Source organism: Castor canadensis, chromosome 1 (genome assembly GCF_047511655.1).
Source record: "Castor canadensis chromosome 1, mCasCan1.hap1v2, whole genome shotgun sequence".
Lineage (NCBI taxonomy): Eukaryota > Metazoa > Chordata > Mammalia > Rodentia > Castoridae > Castor > Castor canadensis.
This window is the reverse complement of record NC_133386.1, coordinates 28,421,515-28,444,250: the sequence shown is the minus strand read 5'-3', so window position 1 is coordinate 28,444,250 and position 22,736 is coordinate 28,421,515. Positions and strand designations below refer to the sequence as shown.

At 34.8% G+C, this 22,736-nt stretch overlaps 1 protein-coding gene across 12 annotated transcripts in view; it reads right to left on the bottom strand.

Moving 5' to 3' along the window:
- Ahi1 (Abelson helper integration site 1) overlaps nucleotides 1-22,736 on the bottom strand; it is a 182,405-nt gene that overhangs the window by 141,539 nt on the left and 18,130 nt on the right. For 10 of the 12 annotated variants that reach the window (XR_012448066.1, XR_012448079.1, XR_012448074.1 and 7 more), the window contains 7 exons: nucleotides 16,480-16,979; nucleotides 13,521-13,699; nucleotides 7,609-7,828; nucleotides 6,506-6,698; nucleotides 3,628-3,723; nucleotides 1,300-1,485; nucleotides 37-189 (listed from right to left, as the gene is read on the bottom strand). Coding sequence is in view for 8 of the 12 variants with exons in the window: in XM_074073915.1 (XP_073930016.1) it covers nucleotides 37-189; nucleotides 1,300-1,485; nucleotides 3,628-3,723; nucleotides 6,506-6,698; nucleotides 7,609-7,828; nucleotides 13,521-13,699; nucleotides 16,480-16,979 (1,527 nt within the window). In the remaining 4 variants the exon portion in view is untranslated. Of the gene's footprint in view, nucleotides 1-36; nucleotides 190-1,299; nucleotides 1,486-3,627; nucleotides 3,724-6,505; nucleotides 6,699-7,608; nucleotides 7,829-13,520; nucleotides 13,700-16,479; nucleotides 16,980-22,736 lie in introns of those variants that run through there. The other 2 variants (XM_074073959.1, XM_074073969.1) reach the window with 2 other exon arrangements.

Here is a 22,736-nt window from a genome sequence, read left to right as displayed (position 1 = left end):
AAATCTAAATGAATCCAGTATTATTAAACACCTCACCTGCCCAGGCAGTCGTTTCCACTTTACTACTTCCTTTGAATCTTCTAATCCAGGTTCTGTGTCTACTGAGCTTGACTCACAGTGATGTTCACAATATACTGGTTTACCTTTTTCCTCCTGAAGAGCCATCATAGAACGGTAAGATGGCTTTATCTAAATATGTAAAGAAAATTAGCAAGTTTATATCAAGTTCATATTTTCTTTTTCCTAGAACACGCTGTTTTTAAAATGGTGAGAGAAATGATATGGAAATGTTACAAACTGCAATGCAGAAAAATTCTGTTTTCACTTACATAGTATTCTAAATAAAATAAAAGCTACTTGAAACTACAGTCCTACAACCAAAAAACCTTAAAATTCTGGGTGAGAAAAATAAATTCCTATGGTTTATGAAACGGTTTTAATAACTCTGCCCTACTCTGTCTTCTGCTTTATCAATACCTACCTGCTGTTATGCTGTGGTTCTGATTTACTATGGTATCTCTGGCATAAAAAAATCATAAAAAACTAAAAATATGAAGTTTTAAAAACATTCATTTCTTAGTGATAGTTTTTATTGACTTCATTCAAACTAATTCAAATCAATCCTGTGATCACAGTATATAATATCAACTACAGACTATGCAACTGATCTGAAAGATTATCTTACAACAAAAATAGGATGAGTGAACATGCTTGATTTTAGTACTAATTCTTTGCTAAGATCATCTATAATGTTCATCTACAGTAACAGTAGTATATGCTGATTATATGGATGTCTCTATAGTGAAATATGTAAATCAGAAGTGTGCAAACTATAGCCCACATACCAAATCTGGCTTACTTCCTGTTACTATAAAGCTTTATTAGGACACATCACACTCATTTGTTATCATCTATATAGCTATATAGTCACTTTCATACTGCAAAGTTGAGTAGTTGTGAGAGAGAATATATGGTTATAAAACCTAAATATTTACTTTCTGGCCCTATATAAGAAATATTTCTCAATCCCAGCTTTTTATCCTTTTATCTTCAATTTCAAAAACCCAAATTATACTGAAATGTTTTTCTTATCTGATATCTGCACTTAAAACTTAAACTTAATTTAAATATGTCCCAAGTATCAACTTTTATAGTCTTAATATATAATCTCTGAAGGTACCTATTATAGAAATCTACAAAAATAATTTTCAAGACCATATCTTTTTACCAATGGAAAACATATCATCATTAATTTCAACAACAAAGACTATACTAACATAGACTATGCCATTAACTTACACAGTCTGGAACTTTCAATCCTCGCACAGTTACATACAAGGTTGATGGGTAACGATTTCTTGGACATTTGGACCACCATTCGAAAACTTCAACAACATTCAATTGGGATCGAGGCTTAGTAGGTGGGTAGTACAGCTGCAAGCGAAGTTTTGAATTGATGTTTGCATTTCCATTGGCTCCCAGAAGCTTAAAATAAGAATTCATATAAAATATTGTCTTACTGAAAATAAATATATCCAATAAAGCAACAGCATGTAGTCAGAATCTGATTTTAAAAAACATTCATATGGCATGTTGAGATTCCTTAGATTTATAAAGCAAAAGAAAGAAGATTGAAATGAATGATCAGGCAGTTTTGGATCATTTTTAACAAAAGCAACTTTTAAAATATTTTCCCAATAGCTCTCTTTTCACCTGTACAACCACTTTAAATTGTTGGTAAAACATTCACATTACTGTGCCTGTTACCACTTTGCACAAAGAAATTGATCAACACACATTTATTTGAAATAATAATGATAAAGATTAACATACTTATTATTTCAACACAGAAACAAATTTTTTATTTGTTTATTATTGGTATAGTTAGTGGTTAAAATTATATTTTAATTTTTAAGGTCAAAATCATTTTAAGATAACTAAACTAATTCAAACCATTCATATTTTTTCAATATTTTAGTCTATCTTTTTAGAAAGGTCTACTAAAAACTATTAAACAAAGCAACATAAAGCGTGGAAATTCTTATGAGAAAAATAAGTGTTACCAACTCAGAATAAGTCTTTTTTCACTACACTATGACTTCAAACAGGAAATGTGTTTCTAACTTTTGTGTCTTTTACAAATTAGGAGTAGAGAGATAGTTGACTATGGTGATGGGAATGCTCCACAGATGTGCCATCCAACAGAGAATCCACTAGTCAGAGGGGACTATGGTGCACTGGAAGAGTGGTTAGTCCAACTACTGAAATGAAGTTTTAATTATATTTAATTTTAATTAATCTGAATTCAGCATACCACATGTGACTTGTGGCTACCAAAGCAGACGGGGTAACTCCACGGTCATAAACTTGGAAGACTGCGCAGACAGTGGTAGTACTACCAACTAAGGAAAGCAGCAGAGAGAGACAGGGTAAGAGATTTGGTAGGATGTTCACTTTGGAGGAGTGTGAGATATATAGGGTATCATCCAAGTTGAAATGGCCAGTAAGTTAATTGCATCTACAAATATAAAAGACAAAAAAGTGGGTCCAAGAAAAACAAATTAAATATGAAACCATGAGTAGTACTGGTACTAAAGAGGTAAACAGAAGACTAAGAAGGAATGAAATAAGCAAAAACAGGAGAGGATGGTGTCAAGAAAGTCAATGTAGCAGAGTTTCAAGAGAATGATGTACTAAATGCACATAGTGTGATGCAAGAACAAGTGAAAAATGTGCAAATTTGGCAAACAGAAATAATTAGTGATTTGGTTAAAGAAGTTTTAATGGCAGAGGCAAAATTCAGATTGTACCATGATACATCAACAAGGAAAACAGAAATGGCAAAATGTAGCCCATTTTCCCCTATAACCCTAAAGGGGTCTTTACATTTGTAAAGACATCATTTTATCCTTTCGTTTAAATTCTTATAATGGCTACCCACTGCTCTTTAAAATTTTGTAATAGCTTAGAAGACCATGTAATGAAGATCCTGTTTACCTCAGCAACCTCTTCACACACCATTCTCCCTCTCGCCTCTGTCTGCCAATTTCAGCTGCTTTCTCTGGTATCAAGATCTTTGAATATATTATATCCTTTCCCTAGAATCTTCCTCTCCACTGCTCCCATCTAACTAATGCTCAAGTTACATGTGTCTTCCTTAGAAAACTGTTCCTGACCCCACAGGACCCCTGTTTTGATCATCCACCCTATAATTCTTCACAATACTTATAAAAATTGTAACTGAACAACAAATTGTGTATGCTTTTATGGCTAGAATATGAAGTCAATGAGGTCAAGGAATTTGTCTTCTTTCAGTTTGCTGACTGGAACAATGGCTAGCCCTAGAAAGGGCTTAATTAGCATCTACTGAACTGAGGAAATGATGATAGGGCTGCATGTGTCTTTTTCAGTGCTTCATCCTCAGGACTAAAAACGTGAAAACACCACACAACAGGCAATCAATAATATTTAAGACTCTCATTGAGCCTCACCCGAGCTTAACAGTACTTCACAACTGTGATTTTACTTTAAATCCTGACCCTTTATAAGATTAAACTGACTTAAGAAAAAGCAGCCAATCAAACTCATAGATATTTTAAATGTGCATAAAATGGATGAAGATCATACCTTAAGAAATGCCCAGGCAATTTTCCGAAAGCCACATTCTTGGTTTTGAACCTCAGAGTTATTCTTAATTTCATCCATGCTTAAAAAGTCAAGAATCTGCAAATAAAAAGTTACTTCACTGAATTCTACACCATCTAAAACTATTTTCTAATGACAAATTAAGAAAAATTTAAATCATTTGTATACTTAAATCTGTTTCCATTATAGGGAGTAAAAACATTTTTTTAATTTGTTTTTGTTCTTTGAGACAGTGTCTCACCATTAGTTCATGCTGGCCTAGAACTCGCTACATAGCCTAAATTGGCCTTAAATTTGTGATCCTCCTGCATCCTAAGCACTGGGATTACAGGCATACCTAGCTTTAAAGACATTTTTATCTCATTTCATTCATCTTCATGTTAATTCATCCAATTAAGATTTTTTTGTACTACTTTATTAATTAATCTTTCATTAATATTTGTTTCAAGGCTGGGCACAGTAGTGGTACATGCCTATAATCCCAGCTACATCAGAGGCAGATAGGGAGGATCATACTTAAACACCAGCCCAGGCAAAAAGTTAGCAAGATCCCATCTCAACAAAACAAGCTGAGCATGGTGGTGTGCACCTCTCATCCCAGCTAAGTAGAAAGCCATAGGTAGGAGGATCATAGTCTGATATACTATTCCAGGGCAAAAACTTAAGTCCCTACCTAAAAAATAACCTAAATCGGAGGGCTAGAATTGTAGCTCAAGTGATAGAGCACCTGCCTACCAAGCACAAGTTCCTGGTTTAAACCCTAGTACCACCAAAAAGAAAAAAAATTATTTCAAGTCTAAAACAGTATTAATTATCTCAAATATGATAGATAGTACCCTGAGCTGATCATTACACACTGTATCCAAGTTTTGAAATGTCACATTATAACCTACAAATATATACAATTATTATATGTCAATTAAAAATTTTAAGTATATTTTTTATTTTCCTCAACTATAATCTAAGCACAAATACATCAAACATAAAATTAAGCTTTGGTCATTTTTTTATGTATCACAGTAGAACTCAAAGGACTGTTGATTGTAAAACTCAGGACTCTCTTTTCATGTCCTTGCTTGGATCACCTTCCTGAAGTTAGGGGCTTTCCCTTTGGCTGCATATTATAACCAGGATTTTCAAGGGGATTCCTTTCATACCTTCATCCTGTCTAGATATCAAATACTTAAAACCAATCTGTCACAGAGAGGTCTGTGTTCTAGGTACAGAACACAGAGGCTAACACTTTGAACTTACTAGTGTTTATCAAAGGCTCAACTGAGATGAACAATCTTTAATAGAAGACTGCTTCAAAAATGATATGGATTTTATTCATCCCTCTTTAGATATGCAAATCTTTTTTCAGATATATTCTCAATGAAAAAACATGATAATATAGAAAAATACATAAGCAAAGTAAAGACAATTTGTAATCCAGACTGACAGATAATCACCATTAACATTTGATTCATACGAATCTAAATCTTTGTCTGTACATTCCTAAATATATGTATGCATGGGACTACAAATCCAACACATGCTATTTTGCAATCTATTTTCACATAATATGTAGTGCATATCTCTTCATGTCAATACATCCACATGGAAATCATATTAATGGCTACCTAGTATTTTTCTGTACATAAATAACATAAATTTAATTTAAGAACATACTTTATTCAACCCCATCTCTTAACTCATTAAGATTTAGGTTCCTTTATCTCCCTAAAAGTTTTGCTAATGTAGAGGGCTCAAATAAATATCCTTCCATGCACATCTTCATGGAATTGCCATTTTTCCCAAAGGGTAGATATGTAGGACTGGAATAAGCAGTTTTAAAGATTTCTAATAGCTATTATTAAACTGCCCTCAACAAACCCTTAAAAAGTTAAAATCAGAAAGTAATTATATAAGTAATAACACATTGTGTTAAAACTTCATAAGTAATCATTGTTTAATAAAATGACTATAAAGGAACATTTATAACAAATCACAAGTTTCCATAACAAAAATGTGCCTTGAGTTATATCCCTTTTTTAAAAAAACCCGGATTTATATAAATCACACATAACATAATTAGATATAAATGGTAGACTACATGTCTATAAAGATACACAAATAACCTGAAAGTTGAGGATCATAAAAATAAACACCTCTACAAAATGAATCATTAGTTCTGGTCATACAAGGATCCTTACTGTTCCTTTGCTAAAATTCACCAGCTTGGTTAAACTGGAAAGGAGGCTCTCTCTACTTCCCTTTGCTTATGGAAATAGAGAAAAGAAATGTAATATTTAGATTTGAATCATCATCAAATATAAATTACCTACACATAAAATGGAAGTAACTTGGGAAATCATTTGTACTCCAAATCTGATTGCTCTGACCGTCCACTTCACATCTAAGAAGTTACCATTTTTGGTTATGTATTCTATTGTATTAGTCAACCGACCTGTGGTTATCTTTTTTTTTTTTTTTTTTCAATCCGGGTGGTATAGATATTCTTAGGGAGTCTGAAATATTTAAGTGACTTTATACTTTTTGAAATGGGTTCAGAAGGGAGGGCTACATTCAAATTAGATTCATCAGTTTAGTTAATAGTCGTGGGGTTGTTAAAAGGATTAAACAATTACTTAAGAATAGGTAAAATTACTAACTCCTTGCACTGGTAAGTGCTCAGCAAATACATCACTTGTTTTTAAAAGGGCTCCTCACTGGTACTTCTGCAGTACATTGTGAAGACTAAATCCCAAAGGCTAAACTCTCTCATTACTTGTCACATTACTGAACTATTAAAAACAACAACTTGTACTTGTGGGATTCAGTATTTACTAAAATTTAGTTTGCTCTATTCAATTCATACCTCAAAAAACAGGATGACTTTAGGACTCTCATCAAAATCTCGAAGTAAATAGGGAAAATTTTCATTAAATATAATTTGTTCTTCCCACTCTGGAAGTCTTGATTTTAACTGTTTAAAATCATATGGCTGGGTCATAATAGGAAGAATATAATCCACATTCTCTTTTTCATAGTAAGATGAAACAGGACGTTCACTGTTCAAAAATAAAGACCTTTCCATTAACACAATTTAATTTTTAGGAGTTGAGGAAAAAATATAGTTACAAAAGAAATAATCAGAAATAATGTGAAAGCAAAATTATATTCTTTATCTATGCAGACAATTATAAATGTTATGAAACTTAAAAGTAGTGGTACCTTACTACCATCTTGCATTTATATACTATTAGTTGAACTCATAGAATGACTTTATTACAGAAATAAAAATTGAAAGGTAACATTACACCTTCACTGTAAGAGTTTTAATAAAGTAACTTTCAGATTTTTAAATGAGCTTATGACTTTAAAAAGTACAATACATTTATTTAAATAAACACAGCTTTTTAAGCTGTCATATTTCCTTTGTATGTCCTAAAACAACCAAATAAGTGAATATTTTGGCAATCATAATGTTTTCGTCCCCTGCTATCTTGACAAGCGAGTATTTTTATTTTAATTCTGGTATAATCATTTATCTTATTGTATTTATTGCTGGGCCTTCAGGGTGTATTACCTATAGAAATAATTTTATAGGAAAAATTCAAGATTCATTTATCTCACCTGAAGCCCAAGCAACGTGTTAATTTCAAAAGAAAAAGATGAGGTTTCATAATTAGTATGTTTTGTATGATTTACAATGCAAGTTTTATGGCATAAATTAGTAATTAAGCTTGGTAAAGCTCTCTATTAGTTACAATGAACAGACACTCTCCACTTCTATAAAACATAGTGATCAATATCAAATGGGTAATGTACACCTAAAACTGGTGGACTATTCTCTGATAAAAAACCACAGTTCTATTCCTATTGACTTTCAACTACCAACAGTAGAAAAGAGGACTTCTATTGTAGACAGTTTCAATTTCAATGGTTATGTAGTTTTTTGTTTGTTTTTTTTTAAATTACCTATCATCTTTCTTGACATATTGACCAGTGGTCTCATCAACTACATGAATCTTTACCATGGGGTGAGAAATCATAAAATCTGATTTAAGTCGATCAGTTCGGTGAATATAAACTCCCAAGACAAGATCATCATCAAGCAAACATTTGGGATAAACTGGACTATCCCGGCTTGTTATTTCATGAACACCATCTCCATCAATGTCTTCATTATCATCTGAAACTACATTAAAGGAAGAAAATTACAGTTATAATTAACTGTTCTCACAGTTAGGAGTTATATATAATCTAATCTTTATGATGTATGATTATTTTACTCTGTTAACAAGAGATCTTCAAGGAAAAGAAAGAAAAGGCCACACAGCAGCAGATCACCCAGTGAAAATATTCTATATAGAATATGTATCATTTGGTTCATTTGTAACTGGAATGTCTACTTTTGAGTAGGCTATATTAAGATGCATTGGGTCAATGACTTACATGAAAGTAACAGGAAAAAGACAAATTACAAAAACGACTTATTATTTTAGTACAGAAATAATGTATATTAGATGGACTAAAATTCCATAGATGGGAGAATCAGTCAAAACTAAGCTGATAGAAAAGCAGCTACTTTATGTCTCTGGACAAAGGACTCAGGGTATGGGCTAAGGACCAGGATTTGACCCAGGCAGGTCACTACTTAGGAGAAAGAGAAACCAGCAAAACTTTCAGTGGTTCCCTTATACTAAAGTGATAAAACTGGAAACTTAGCTTGGTGTAGTGGTGCACAGTTAAAATCCCAGCAAGCAGGAGGCTGAGGCAGGAGAATCATGAGTTCAAGGTCAGCCTGGGATACATATTGAGGACCTGTCTCAATAAATAAATAACCCCAAAAACCTAGGAACTCAAAGAGCCTCAAACACATGTCTAATTTCCCTGATCAAATTGAGTTCTGGGGCTACAGCATGGTGGGACAGGTAGTGAAATGTCCTAGTGAGGTGGTGCTAGCAAAACATGTCCCACCAGAGTGGGACGCCTAAACTAGTATAGGCAGTGAAGTCCTAAGGGTGTGGCTAATTTTTATTAAGGACCTAATGCTAGTTTTCATCTGAGCTCACTTGCCAATTCTGGGTTTAGCTAGAAAGATTGAGAAACCAACAGAAATCCTGGCATATGTGTAGGGCTGGATTAACAAAATTGGAGACTTCAAGGACCTCAAACACGTGACCAATCTCCCCCCTCATGGCACTGAAGCTTATGTGGGGCAAAAGGCTAACAGGCTAAGGTAGAAAGCACTGAAGGACTCAATCTTCAAACATTATTTCTTTCTGAAGAAATAAATATCTACTAAACCTTCAGTTTGAACTACATGGAAGGCTATGTCCTATGAATGGGGTGCATCAGAGATAGAACGTCATCAAAACAACTCTCCATCTCTGAACTATGCTGACAGGTGCCATCAACTGCACACCCTATCTGCCTAAGCAAGAAAAGGGGAAACTCTCTCTAGGGGAGAAAAAAAATCATCCAGGGCCTCTAGAATTCTATAAGTAATGTCCAGCAGATAATAAAAAGTTACTAGACACAGAAGAGGCAAGATTATGTAATTAATAATCAAGAGGAAAAAGACAATAGTCAGATTCATGGATAATCCAGATTAAAGTTTGCATATAAGGACTTAAAAATAATTATGATTAATATATGCAAGAAAACAAAAGGAAAGATGGGAAAAACAGTTCTAAAATATAAATTTTTCTACAGAGAATTAGAATCCAAAACAAGTTCTGAAACTGAAAAACACAATGTCTGAAATTATAAACTCAATAGATATGTCTAGTAATATAAAGGACACAAAAATATGATTAGTGAACCAGAAGAAAGGTCTGTATAAAGGTCCTAACCAATGGGAAAAAAAGCATAAGGAAAAGAGAACATAAAAAAATATGTGTGGTCACACTCAAAAGAGCTAGTATATTTGAAATTATAATATAGTGAGGAAAGAATGATGAAGCCTTACTAAAAAAACAAATAATGGCTAAGAAGTGTACTTTATTGGGAAACTAAATTGTATTAAGACTACAAGAAGAGTAATGCTCTCCAAGGTTACAACTAAAAACAGTAAAATAATGTATAATTAATGTTAATAGGAGATATTTTAAAAATACTTGAATAATTCAAAGATAAGGAGAAAAGAAAACAAAAAAACAGGTAAAACAGTGAGATGATAAATCCACGAATACAGAAAGATTGCAAGAACATTGAGAAAAATGCACTGTGCCAACTCAAATCATGGTAGAGTTTAAGGGGAAATGAATTATTAAACATAAAGGACATGCAAAATGATAAAAGTATCAATGTGATAGGATATAAACTCCTAAATATGCCTATATTCAATAATATAACTTCAAAATATATGAATAAAAACTGACAGAAAAAAAAGAAAAAGAAACAAACCCAGTATTATAGTGGAAATTTTAATAATCCCCACAATAGCTGGTAGAATAAATAGACTAAAAAAAGTCAGTAACATCAGTCAAACACAATAAACTTCCATATCTCTAACTTCCATATATAGGACACTGTATTCAATGATACAGAACTCACATTTTCAAATGAACATGGACTATTTATCAAAACTGACCATAAAAAGGTTATAAGGAAAGCCTCAATAAACTCAAAAATCTGAAATTCTTTGCTAGCTATTCTCCGACATGATGGAAGATAGAAACTAGAAATATAAAGACGACTAGAAGATCATCCATCTACTGTCTGAAACTAGTAACATAGTCCAAGAAATTAAAATGGAGAAAATATTCTCTGTTCAAAGACAAGGCACACATCATCAAAAGGTTGAGGAATGCAATTAAAGTAGTGCTTGGGTAAGAACTTAAATGCCAAGAAGACAGACCAAAATCTTCTAAAGCTATAAGTAAAGTGCAAGATAAAACCCAAAGAAATACAAAGAAGGAAATAATAAACATAGAAGAATCATGATGATAGTACAGAAATGTATAATAAAGAAAATCAAAGGTAAAAGTTGGACCTTTAAAAAGACTCATAAACTGAAAATCTGAGGTGGATCCAAAAACTGAGAAAAAGAAAATTATATCATGAATGAAACACTAGCACATCCTTTCAGATGTAACAGATATTAAAAATTTGAAGTTCTGGATAAAGTGGACATATTCCTCAAAAAATCCTACCAAAGCTGCCTGAAAAGCTACACACAGTGATGCACACCTCTAATCTCAGCACTGGGGAGGCTGAGACAGGAGGATCATGAGGTCAAGGCCAGCCTGGGCTACATAATGAGAACCTGTCTTAAAAAAGAAAATTAAAGCAAATCCTAAAAAAAAAGTTGTCAGCAGAAGTAGAAAATGTGAAGACTCTGATATGTATTAAATGAAATTAAAATTCTTCCTATAAAGAAAATCTTAGCCTAAAAAGGTTTACAGTAAATTCTTCCAAACATTTACAAATAACATTAGTCAATACAAATGCTTCCAAAAAACTGGAAAAGTTGAAACATTTCCCACACTTTTGAGACCACCAAAACATTGAAACTTAAAAGTCCCTAAATTCAGGGAATTTCAAGAAAGGAAAACTATAAGCCAATCCCTCTCATGACCATAGATACAAAGACCCTAAACAAAGTATCAGCAAACCAAATCAAGTAATATATTGAAATAAAAGATAATCCATTACAACTAAGTAGGTCCCTTGACCCCTGCCAGGAACACAAAGATGAATTAATATTTAAATAACAATTATACATGCAGAATAATGGGTGGAATTTATATGATCATGTTTCAATATACAAAAAAGCCTCTGACAAAATTCAAAATCAACTCATAATAAAAACCTTAACAAACTAGGAATAGAAAACAACTTCCTCAATCTGACAAATGGTGTTTACAAACAACTCACAGCAAACCTCAAACTCAAGGCTGAAATAATGGAAGCTTCCCCTCAAGACTGGTCACAAGAAAAGGGTATTTGTTATTGTCACTTCTATTTTAAGACTGAGGTGAAAGTCTTAGCCATTGCACTCAGAGAAGAAAAATAGATAATGTGTAAAGCTTGAAAAAGACACAATAAAACTATCATTACTAACAGATTAATGATTGTATATGTAGAAAAATCAAAATAATCTATAAATAAACTTAGAAGTAATTAGTGAATTTGGCAAGATCACTGCGTACTATGTTGAAAAATTTAAAATAAGTATTTCTATAACAAATGAATAAAAACAGAATTTAAAAAATAATTCCATTTTCAGTATCATTCAGAAACTAAGGACAGAGTGCTGAAATTTGTAATTTCACCAAGAAAAATGAGACAGAAATGAAGGAACATACATGTCAACTTCATAGGTTCCAAGAATCAGTATTTTGTAAAAATATCAAATAAGCCTAGGGAGGAGTTACATCATCAATCTCTTTAGATTTACCATGTCTAGATCAAAATTACAGTTTGGTGGGCAGGATGAGGGCTGGTAACAGGACAGGAAATTGAGAAGCTACTTCTAAAATTCATATCTAAAATTCATATGAAAATGCAAAGTAAAGAATAGTGCAGGCAATGCTGAAGAAGAGGAAGAAAAACAGCATGACCTATTATAAAGTTTTAGTAATTAAGATATGGTGTTGTTTGTATAAACTGTTTAATGTGATAGAACAGAGTACAAAAGCAGATCCATACTTACCATGGTTTTGTTTACTGAAACTCTTAAAACTGGTGAACCAAGTTTTGAAAACTAGAAGTAACTATTAATGCAAAAAATATACATAATTTATGACATTACAACTCTACTCTAAAAATAAGCTCAACAAAAATGTATGAGTATGCTCAGAAAATGTGTAACTAGTATGTTCATTACAACTTTACTTGCAATTGGCCTAAACTAGAAACACAAGGACCATCAACAGACTAGATAAATTAGCTGTGTCATGTTCCCACTATGGTTATCTACACTGTACAAAAACAGAAAAGTGAGAATAAGTTCAACTGCATGCAAAAATAGTATAAATTGTACAAGAATAACACTGACCAAAGAAGCCAGGCACAAAAAGCACAGTATTTATTATCTTATTCATATTAATGTACAAACATAGGCAAAAATGAACTGTGTTAGCTGTTAAGAGTAGCAGTTACTCCTACAGTAACTTCCCCTGGAAGGGGCCTTCAGGGGCTTCTGGGTGCTCATGAGAGTCTGTGTCTTGATTTGGATGGTGATTGTGTAGAAATGTTCCGTTTGTGAAAATTTGCTAAGCAGTGTACTTACATGTGTATACTGCTTGATGATGAGGATATGTATACATTTCTATACATACATTATGCTTCAACAGAAGTTTTTTAAAAATTAACTCTTAACAGCCACAAAACATCAACTGCCTAAGAACCATGAACTCTAAAGTTGCCTATTTTAGATGGAAGGCAGAAAGCAGCAGGGAGGATAGAAAACGGGAAAAGGAAAGGTAGAGAGGAGAAGGGAGCTAAGCTAGGCTGAGGAACTGGGAAGACATCATGTTTGGCAGAGGGGTGCAGCCTTAATATCTGAAATATTTGTTGGCTGTTGGTCATTCCTAACTTTTGACAACTAAGTTAACCATTTAGGGACTCTAAACTCAATGGTTTAAAAAAGAAATATTCTGTGGCACAATAGCAACTACAAAATGATTATCAACATAGAGCTGAATTAAACTAGGAGCTAGAGTCGACTTGGGCTTAACAAGCTCATCATAGAGACCCACAGTTATAAATAAATGAAAATCTTATCTGAATAAAACAAGAACAAGTACTTTGGTACTTGTTATTTTATATTGAATTAGTTTAAATGATATCCTTTAGTTTTAGCTTGAAAGACTTGAATACCTAGAATCATGTTATTTCTACAAGGGCACACAATTTTTCACTTAATTTGGGTAACAAACCTGCTTTAGTCTTCTTTTTTACTTTTTTGGGCTTGGATTTTATGTTATCTGGCATGTTCTCATCTACATTTTGCTCTGTTGAGTTTATTTCATCATCTTTATGACAATCAGAAGTGACTGCTCCAACTGGACATTCCTTCTGCTCACCTTCAACTGCATCATCACAGATGGTCAGTGTGCTGCAAATACAGCCCAAGGATAAGTCATTACAAATGTGCCATTGTTCATGGTGTGACAGAGTGAATGGTAAAGAGAAGTAAGGACAATCCTGAAGTATTCTGCTCTGTGGGGAAATGCACGTATTTTCTTGTAAAATAAAACAACTACCTGTCAAACTAGGGATGATTGCTACTATTTTATACTTTGTCAGGAATTACATATCCCAGGAAGCAACTTAAACTGAGCTTTAAACTTCAAGGAATAATCCCAGCACCCAGGAGGCTAAAGCAAGAAGTTTCCAAGTTTGAGACCAGCCTGAGCTACATAGCGAGTTCGAGGCCAACCTGGGATACAAAATGAGATCCTGTTTCAAAAAAACAAAACATGCCAAAACAAATATTGAAAAGGAAACTGTATTTTATGAGTAATGGATCTGTCTTACATAGGACTGATCAAAGTATCAGTTTCTAATTAAATGCTTAATGAACAAATTTCTAAATTACTTAATTTACAGGCAAAAATGTTCCAGATTTGTTCTGTGGGAGGCTTCAATTGGACAATTTTTTGATTTTTTTTAGGTAAAAATTGTTTTGTTTTAGTGTTACTTGGGTTTGAACCAGGGCCTTGTGCCTGCTAGGTAGGGGCTCTACAACTTAAGCCATGCCCCCACCCTATTCTGCTTTAGTTATTGTTCAGATAGGGCCTCACTTTTACAAACCAGCAAACTTCCTACTTTCACCTCCTGTACAACTGGGATTACAGACCTGTAACGCTGTACTGGCCTTGTTTGTTCAGATGGAGTCTTACTAACCTAAACTTTTGTCCCACATGGCCTGCATGATTCTCCCAATTTCCGCCTCCTGAGTAGCTGGGATTACAAGTATGTACCAACATGCATGGCCTAATTCCTTATGTTTTCTGGCGGCTGCTATGTGACTACATTTTCAGCCATCAGAAATGGCTGAAATGATTAAATGGCATAAACGATTAAAATGAAATCTGCAGCGTTAGAATAATAAATGGTAAGGGGAGGCAGCCCAGGAGCACACTTTAGTTTAAAGAGAAGCTAGCTAGTTAAAGTTTGTTTGTATTTTATCAAGTAAAAAGTCTGCATTTAAATAATAAAATACGACTCGCAATACATTTATCTTTCTTAAAAAGTGTTTGACAAATAAAAAATTACAGAAATCTTTCAAATTAGTCATTACAGAAAGCCACGCTATTTTATCAACCACCAAATATCGTTATTAAAGAATAGCTACCCACTGCAAGCCACCATCCTGCAAGGCATAGTTTTAATGAAAATCCATGAACAAGACCTTTTTTATAGTGAGAATGGCTCTCCATTTCCTTGCCAATGTAGTAGCTTTGAGAGGAAGGTTTACAGTACACTGTGGAAAGCAGGCTGTAAGATGGCCCTCACTGGTCCCTGCCTCTTCATGTTCATTTCTTTGTATAATCCTGCTCCCTCTGAGTTGGGCTAGACCCCTCCAACCACTTCTGATAGTCAGAATATGACAAAACATTAGATGACACTTCTAAAATCAAATGCTAAAAAGATGTGACTTCTATCTTGCTGGCACTCTTGTGGAGCCCTTCTTCTAGGGAAGCAAGTAGCCATGTGTGAGAAGAGGTCTGTGTGGTAAGGAAATGATGTCTCTGACAACAGTCACAGCCCTGGCTAACATCGTGACTGTCGCCTGTGAGAGAGGCCCTTTGAAAGTCAGAGGCTTCTGGCTAAGTCACGTCATGACTCCTGAACCACAAAAACTGCAAGACAATAAATGTTTATTGTTTTAAGCTGCTATGTAATTTTTTAAAGCAGCAAAGGGTAACTAATACATACGCTAACATGTGCCTACAGCAAACTGATTTCCTTTCTCATTGTTACTACTGGTCCTCTACTCCTTCCTAAGGAGAAATTATTTTTAACTGAGGGCTTTAGGGGAAATTGCCCTGGGATGCCCAAGACTAGTCACATACTGGGAAACACAAGTTGTTTCTCTATATGAGGATTACAAGGGGAAAAAAAAGTTAATTACGGCAGTTAAAAGACGTTTTTTAACTTCACTGTTTTCTCATAAGAGAGAACTTATAAATATTATACTTTCAGAAACTCACACCATATAATAATGGATGTATAAGCATCACATTTAGAAAAAGACTAGACTACCACCAAACTGCCAATAGTGATTATCTTTGGATGGTTATTCTAAAATGAGCAAATGTTATTTGCATAAAAAGGAAAAAAATCTGTATTGATATATACACATGGACATTTGTAACTCAAATAAAGGAAAGTTATCAGGTCTATTTTTTTTTTGTTTTTTTTTTTTTGACAGGAGCTTACTATGCTATTCTGGCTGACCTCAAACTCACTATATAGTCCAGACTGGCCTCAAACTCATCATCTTCCTGTTTCAGCCTAACTAGTGCTGGGATTACAGCTGTTACTATCATGCCCAAAGGGTCTATTATTTTAAAAGTAGACATAAGTGAGTAGTTAAAGATAGACACTCTGGAGCTAGAGTGTCAAGGTTCTGGCTCGACCTCTTACTAGTCTGTGATTTCTCATCAGCAATACAGGATGATGCTATTACTTTTTCTCATATGGTTATTCCTGTAATGCTTCTAGCACATAAGAAGGTACTGGGTAAAGGATAACCATTATTATCTATTATTGGCAATTCTCCACATAAAACACTAATAATTTTCTTCATTAAATTACCACTATCACTGAAAAGCTAAAAATAATAGTGTTTTTCTAAGAGGACTTTCTGTATTAATCAATGTAAAGTACCTCATTTCAGGTTTAGAAAGGGCTAGAACTTTCTTTTTTTTCTTTTTTCTTTTTTCACTGCTCAATTTGTCATCATGCAATAAAGTATCTGAGGGAAAATAGGTCAGCTGTTCTTTAAGTTTCTTTCTTATTTTCTTCTTAATATCCTTTGCCATTTCTTCAGCTACCTGGAGCTGATATGCTTCCACCAGTTGTTCTTCTAAATCGTTTTTTTCTCTCCTCTCATTTGCCTTATCACTTTTCTGATGTGTGGACGCCACCTTCTCAGGAGCTTCTGGTTCCATTTCTTGTGTGGGCGTTGTCACTTTTTTATTTGGCTTCCCTTGCTTGTCTTCCTCTACACTGACATCACCATTTGGATCTTCAGCTGCTGATTGTGTATTCCTCAGTTTGTTTTTAGTGACTCGTAGGCTCTTCTCTGAGTTATTAGTGTTAGTACAACTTATATCATCACTTATAGTTTCTTTAATATTCTGAAGATTGCTTCTAACTGTGGCAAACTAGGAAAAGAAGATACAAACCACAAAGGTTCAGTTAAACATAGTTTCAATACATAAAGGTAAAAAAAATGACTGATGTTCAACCATGTGAAATACTGGGAAGATTATTCAGTTTTTCCCTTGGTCAGAGTATTACTATTTTAGAGCATTTAATGAATACCAGTTTAAACTCCCAGAATAAGATTAGGAATCTCTAAAAGTAACGAGATTAAATGAGCTAATTAAATAACAAAGGGATAAACTACTTAATGACTTTTCCAAAGTCAATTACTCAAATCTTAATTCTTCATGGGCAGAATGATCCTAATTTTAATTCAATTTAAGACATGTTTGAGAAAATCTAAAAGAGCCACTGACAGTAAAACATTTCAAGTTCCCCAACAGAAAACATACACAGGTCATTTAACCTGCTTCACAATTACACTCTAAACCAAAAGTCTACAGCTCTAAGATGACCCTACAATTATTTGCCCAGCTGTATCACTAAAATGCTAAATATTAAATTAAATCAAATGATAAACTAAGAACACACTTATACTTCTTTCACCAGTCAAAATTATTTAAAATGAGAGATATTTTTAACAGAAAAAAATCAATAAACAGCTGAAAATCACAAAATAATGTTACTAGTTGTAAAATAATTATTTAGAGAAATTTCCTAAGGGTTTAAAAAAATAAGCAACATCTGCTCTATTAAGAAACTATCATAGCCAGGTGGTGTTGCAGGCCTGTAATCATAGTATTTGGGAGTGGGATGCAGGAGGATTTCAAGTGTGAGACCAGCCTGGGCTATGTGATGAAACTGTCTCAAAACAAAACAAAACAAAAAACTACTAGAGAAAACCACCATCTGCAGGAAAAGACTTTTCCCGGGGTAAGGGTAGCTCTAAAGAAGCTCTAAGAATCAGAGTAGGTTAAGTAGATGGAGGAGATAAGCTTGAGGATGACCAGGTGAGTGCTGGGATGGACAGCTATCACCATCCCACAGTGGCGACTTTCACCCACAGGATTAAGCAGCTCAGTGAGTATTTATGAGAGAAAAGGTAGTATGCTTCAGGTAGGTACATCCCCCAAGAGGTAGGAGAAGAAAGATTCTCAAATACAAAGATGACTAGACAACTAAAAACTAACAAACACTTAAAAAGTGAAGTAGCACAATGAAGGCGAGGCACCAAATCCAGCAAAAGAGAAAAATGATCACCAAAGAAAAATGAGTACCATAAACAAAAGTAATGTTGGGTCTGGAGACCTAAGGCAGATGAGTGAGTATCCCATCCCCCCATGGAGAGCACTATGATTCCTGCACCCTGAGAAGGAGCTGTAAACCCTGAATTCCTGCACCCTGAGGAGGATATACAGGGTCTCATAGATCTGCCACAGGGCTGATGAGCAAAATGTTCTCAAGATAGTTTCTCCTCCCCCAATAAACGGCAAAACAAACCAGTTCATCTAAGAAAGCCTGGGAATCCACAGCCAATGAAAAGAGCCCACCTAACCCTTACCCAAACCTTCAAAAGCTAAACAAAGCCTGCCTTTGGCAGATTTCTGGAAAAGGAACTCTGAATCCCTAGAATGTTGTGTTTGATAAAAACTTTTTGAATATCTGAGGCCTAATGCCACAGTGTACCAGTTTGACCTGATAGTTAATGTTAACAATATAATTGATGGGAATCATCTGTTTTTGGTCTGGGGGTCTGCAGAGTAGCTAAGGCCAGGGATACAGCATTGCATGCCTATGTGACTGACACCCTCACACACACCACAATGGATAGCAAGGCTTGGGTGAGCCTCCCTAGTTAGCAACAGTCTCACATGTTATCACACATTGTTATTGGTAGAGACTGTTAGGACCACGTCCCTAGAAGCTTGTACCTGGTTTCTACTGGACTGGGTCCCCTATGCCTTTTCTCTTTGCTGCCTGAAATTTAAAACAAATTTGTATTTTGTGCAGTTATCCAACTTTTCACTTCTACATATACTGTAATTCCACAACTGTTAGCACTTTTGCTTTAAATGTTATCCTTTAAGATACCTTTAAATGAAAAAAGTCTTCTACATCATATTTACTATTTCCTGTGCTGTTCTTTTATGTAAATCCAAATTTCTACTTGGTTATTATTTTTTATTAACTATTTCTTATACTTCAGTTCTACTGACAATGAAGTCTTTCAGCTTTTATTAACTGTAAAAGGTTTTTATTTCACCTGCATTTTTGCAAGATTTGTCTCCTGAATATAGAATTGTAGGTTTATAATTTTTCTTTTAGTACTTTTTTTTTGGGGGGGAGGGCACTATGCAAGTACTCTGAAACTTGACCCCCGCCCTCAGCCCTTTTTGCTTTAGTTTGTTTTTAGTGTTTCACCTTTTAGTCCAGGCCAGCCTTGGACTGAGATTTTTCCTACCATTGCCTCTGTACACCTGGGATGACAGATGTGAACCACTGTGCCCAGCTTGATTTCTGAGATATGGTTTTGCTAACTTTTTTGCTTGAGCTGGACTCAACACACAATATTCTTATCTCCATCTCCCAAATATGTGGGATTACAGGTGTTTACCACCACACCCAGCTTCTTTTTTTAGATCTCACTATGGCTTTTGCCTTGAACCTCAAGCTTCCTATCACTACCTCCTGAGTAGATGGAATAGCAGGTGTACATATCTGGCCTTCTTTCAGTATTTAAAAGATGTTGCTCCATAAACCCCATTTAACAATCAATATACTCATAAAAAATGAAGGACAGAAGGTAAAACAAGTCCTATCTGGAGGTGGATAGCAGTGGCAGTAGGGAGGGTAAATGGAGAGGGAGAATGGCGAATATAGTCAAGGCATTTTATGTATGTGTATGAAAATTGAACAATGAAACCTGTTGAAATTGTTCTAAGAAGGGGAGAAGGGGAATGAGGAAGGGAGTAAATACAACTAAGATAACATTTTAAGTACGTATGTAAATGTGACAATGAAATCCCTCTGAACAACTAACATATGCTAGCAAAAACTAAAAAGAGATAAAATGCAAAAAGAAAAAAGAAGTCGCTCCATTATCTTCCAGCTGGAAATGCTTCCAATGAGTCTGCTGTTGCTCTTTATTCCCCTAAACAAAATGCCTGTGCTTTTTTCTGGCTGCTTTTAAGATTTTCAGTGTATTCCTGGTTTTCAGCAGTTTTAGTATTGTGTACCTTGGTATGATTCTGTTCATATTTCTTCTGTGATTTGTTGAGCTTCTTTTATTTGTAGGTTGTTTTCATTAAATTTGCAAAACTTTTAATCATTACTTCCTCAAATGTTTTCTGTCTCCCCCCTTTCCAGACTTTAGATACATGTATGTTAAAATCCTAATGCTGTTCTACAAGTCACCGATGCAATGTTACTCTGACTCAGTTCCCCAGGCCTTGATGGTCTAGCCCACCACTGGTTTTGTTTGATTTAAATACTTTCTATTATTTCTTCAGATTTACTGATTTTTATGTAATCTCCAATCTGTTAAATCCATCCAGTCTAGTTAGCTTCTTATACTGTTTTAACTGACCTCTTTTCTAAAAGTTCTATTTGTCTCTTTTGTATCTCCTATTCTTATCCTACAGTCTGTTTCCACTAATTGATTTAGATTCTGATTACAGGTCACAATTTTTTTTTAATATATTTACTTTTTATATATTTATTTATTTTTTTAAAATATATTTACTACGTTGCATATGTTGCCTAGGCTGTCCTTGAACTCACAATTGTCCTGCCTCCACATCCCAAGTAGCTGGGACTAAAGGTCCATACCACCATGCCCAGCTTCTCTTTTTTAAAATGGCTGGCAGTGAGGTAGTCTAGAAAATAGGGAAAGTAGCCCTGAGCCTTTCAGGTGCCATGAAACTTTTCCCAGTGCATTTCATGTTAAACCCCTCTGAAAGACAAACCATGGGAGGTCAAGGAGATACTTCTCCTCCCTAGGGAACGCCCCTGTGCATCTGAAAGGCATCTCCACCCTCAGGCAATGCAAAAAAAAGCTATAAATCCCCACTCCCCTCCCTGACCAACAGGATCACCTGTTTCCGGGTCCCCCTACATTCCCCAATATGCGGTCTTTCTCTTTTCTTCTCTACAAATAAAATCTTTCCGACCTCTGCTGTTGAGAGTCTGCCTGTGCTTTCATTCTCAGAGAGGGCTCAAGAACCCTGAGCATCTAAAATTCCTGTGCGGGTCATCTGTGTATCACCTCCTCTCTTTTTTTTTTTTTAATTATACATTTTTTATTAGGCTATATTCATTATAGGGGGGATTTACAGTGACAATTCTGATTAGTCTTATATTACACATTATTTATATTGTTCCCATTATCTCTCCCCCTCAACCCCATCCCCACCCAACTTAAAACACTTACAAGGTTTTTTAGTTCTATTTCATATAGGTACATGAAAGTCCATCAACCATATACCTTCACCTTAATCTCATTCCTTTACCACTACCCACCCTGCACACACTGTGCCTATTTTACAGTCCTAGTTTTCATTATTAATATTTAAGTTCATATTTAAAGGGGCATCTCAATGTACGCCCACTGCGGGTGTGCTTCACTTTGATCTGTTCAATCCCTTCAAATATTCTCCCTTACCCCTTTATCTCCCATCCCCCTCCCCATTTTTCAACAGATTTCAAGACACATCTTTATATCCTCTACCTTCACATTTTATGGTATGCGATGCTACTGATACCCTATCATTCTCTTTTCCTTTCTGTCTTTCCCTGAGTCCCATAGAACAGTTCCACTATTACAAACATGTTCTACAACTGAATTTGTATATGATCATGCTTGTTTTGGTGTATATGTTTATCTTGGGATCTATCTTCCACACGAGAGAAAACATGCATCTTTTGTGTTTCTGATCCTGGCTAACTTCACTTAACAAGATGTCCTCATAACATTATTCCTTGTGGCTGAGTAATACTCCACTGTGTATATATGCCACAATTTCATGATCCATTCATGAATTTTAGTGCATCTGGGTTGTTCCCAGATCTTGGCTATTGTGAATAGTACTACGATGAACATTGGCGTACCGATGGCTGTACTGTATAATATTTTATGATCTTTTGGGTAAATGCCCAGGAATGGTATCACTGGATTATATGATCTCTATCTCTACTTTTCTGAGGACTCTCCATACTGCTTTCCATACTTGTACTAATTTGCATTCCCACCTGCAATGTATAGGGGTTCCTGTTTCCCCACATCCTCACCAACATTTGTTGTTGTTATTACCCTTGATTATGGCCATTCTAACTGAGATGAGACGAAATCTGTGTTGTTTTGATTTGCATCTCTTTTATAACCAGGGAAGTTGAACATTTCTTCATGTACTTACTGGCCATTTGTACCTCTTTCTTTGAGAATTCCCTGTTTAATTCATGTGCCCATTTCTTAACCCCTCCTCTTTCAATCTAATACTATCCTTTGCAGTTGCAAATTTCTTTTCAATCGTAAAATCTTAGCGGTTGCAGAGTCCTTGTCAATTGTAAATCCCTTGCAGTTGTAAGAAGGGAAGCTCTCTCAGGTAAGAGCTCACCTCATACATATAATTAGAATACCTGAGAGTGAGCACAAGTGCATGAGCAGAGTGCCCCATATTATATGACAAGACCTTGTTGGTCAAACCTGTCAATCACCCTAGTCCATCCTGCAAAGACCACCCAGAATCCCTCCTCCCTCTTTGCTCTTTCTGTTTATAAAAGCCTTTTAAAACAAACACCAATGCTTCTTTCCTACCTGG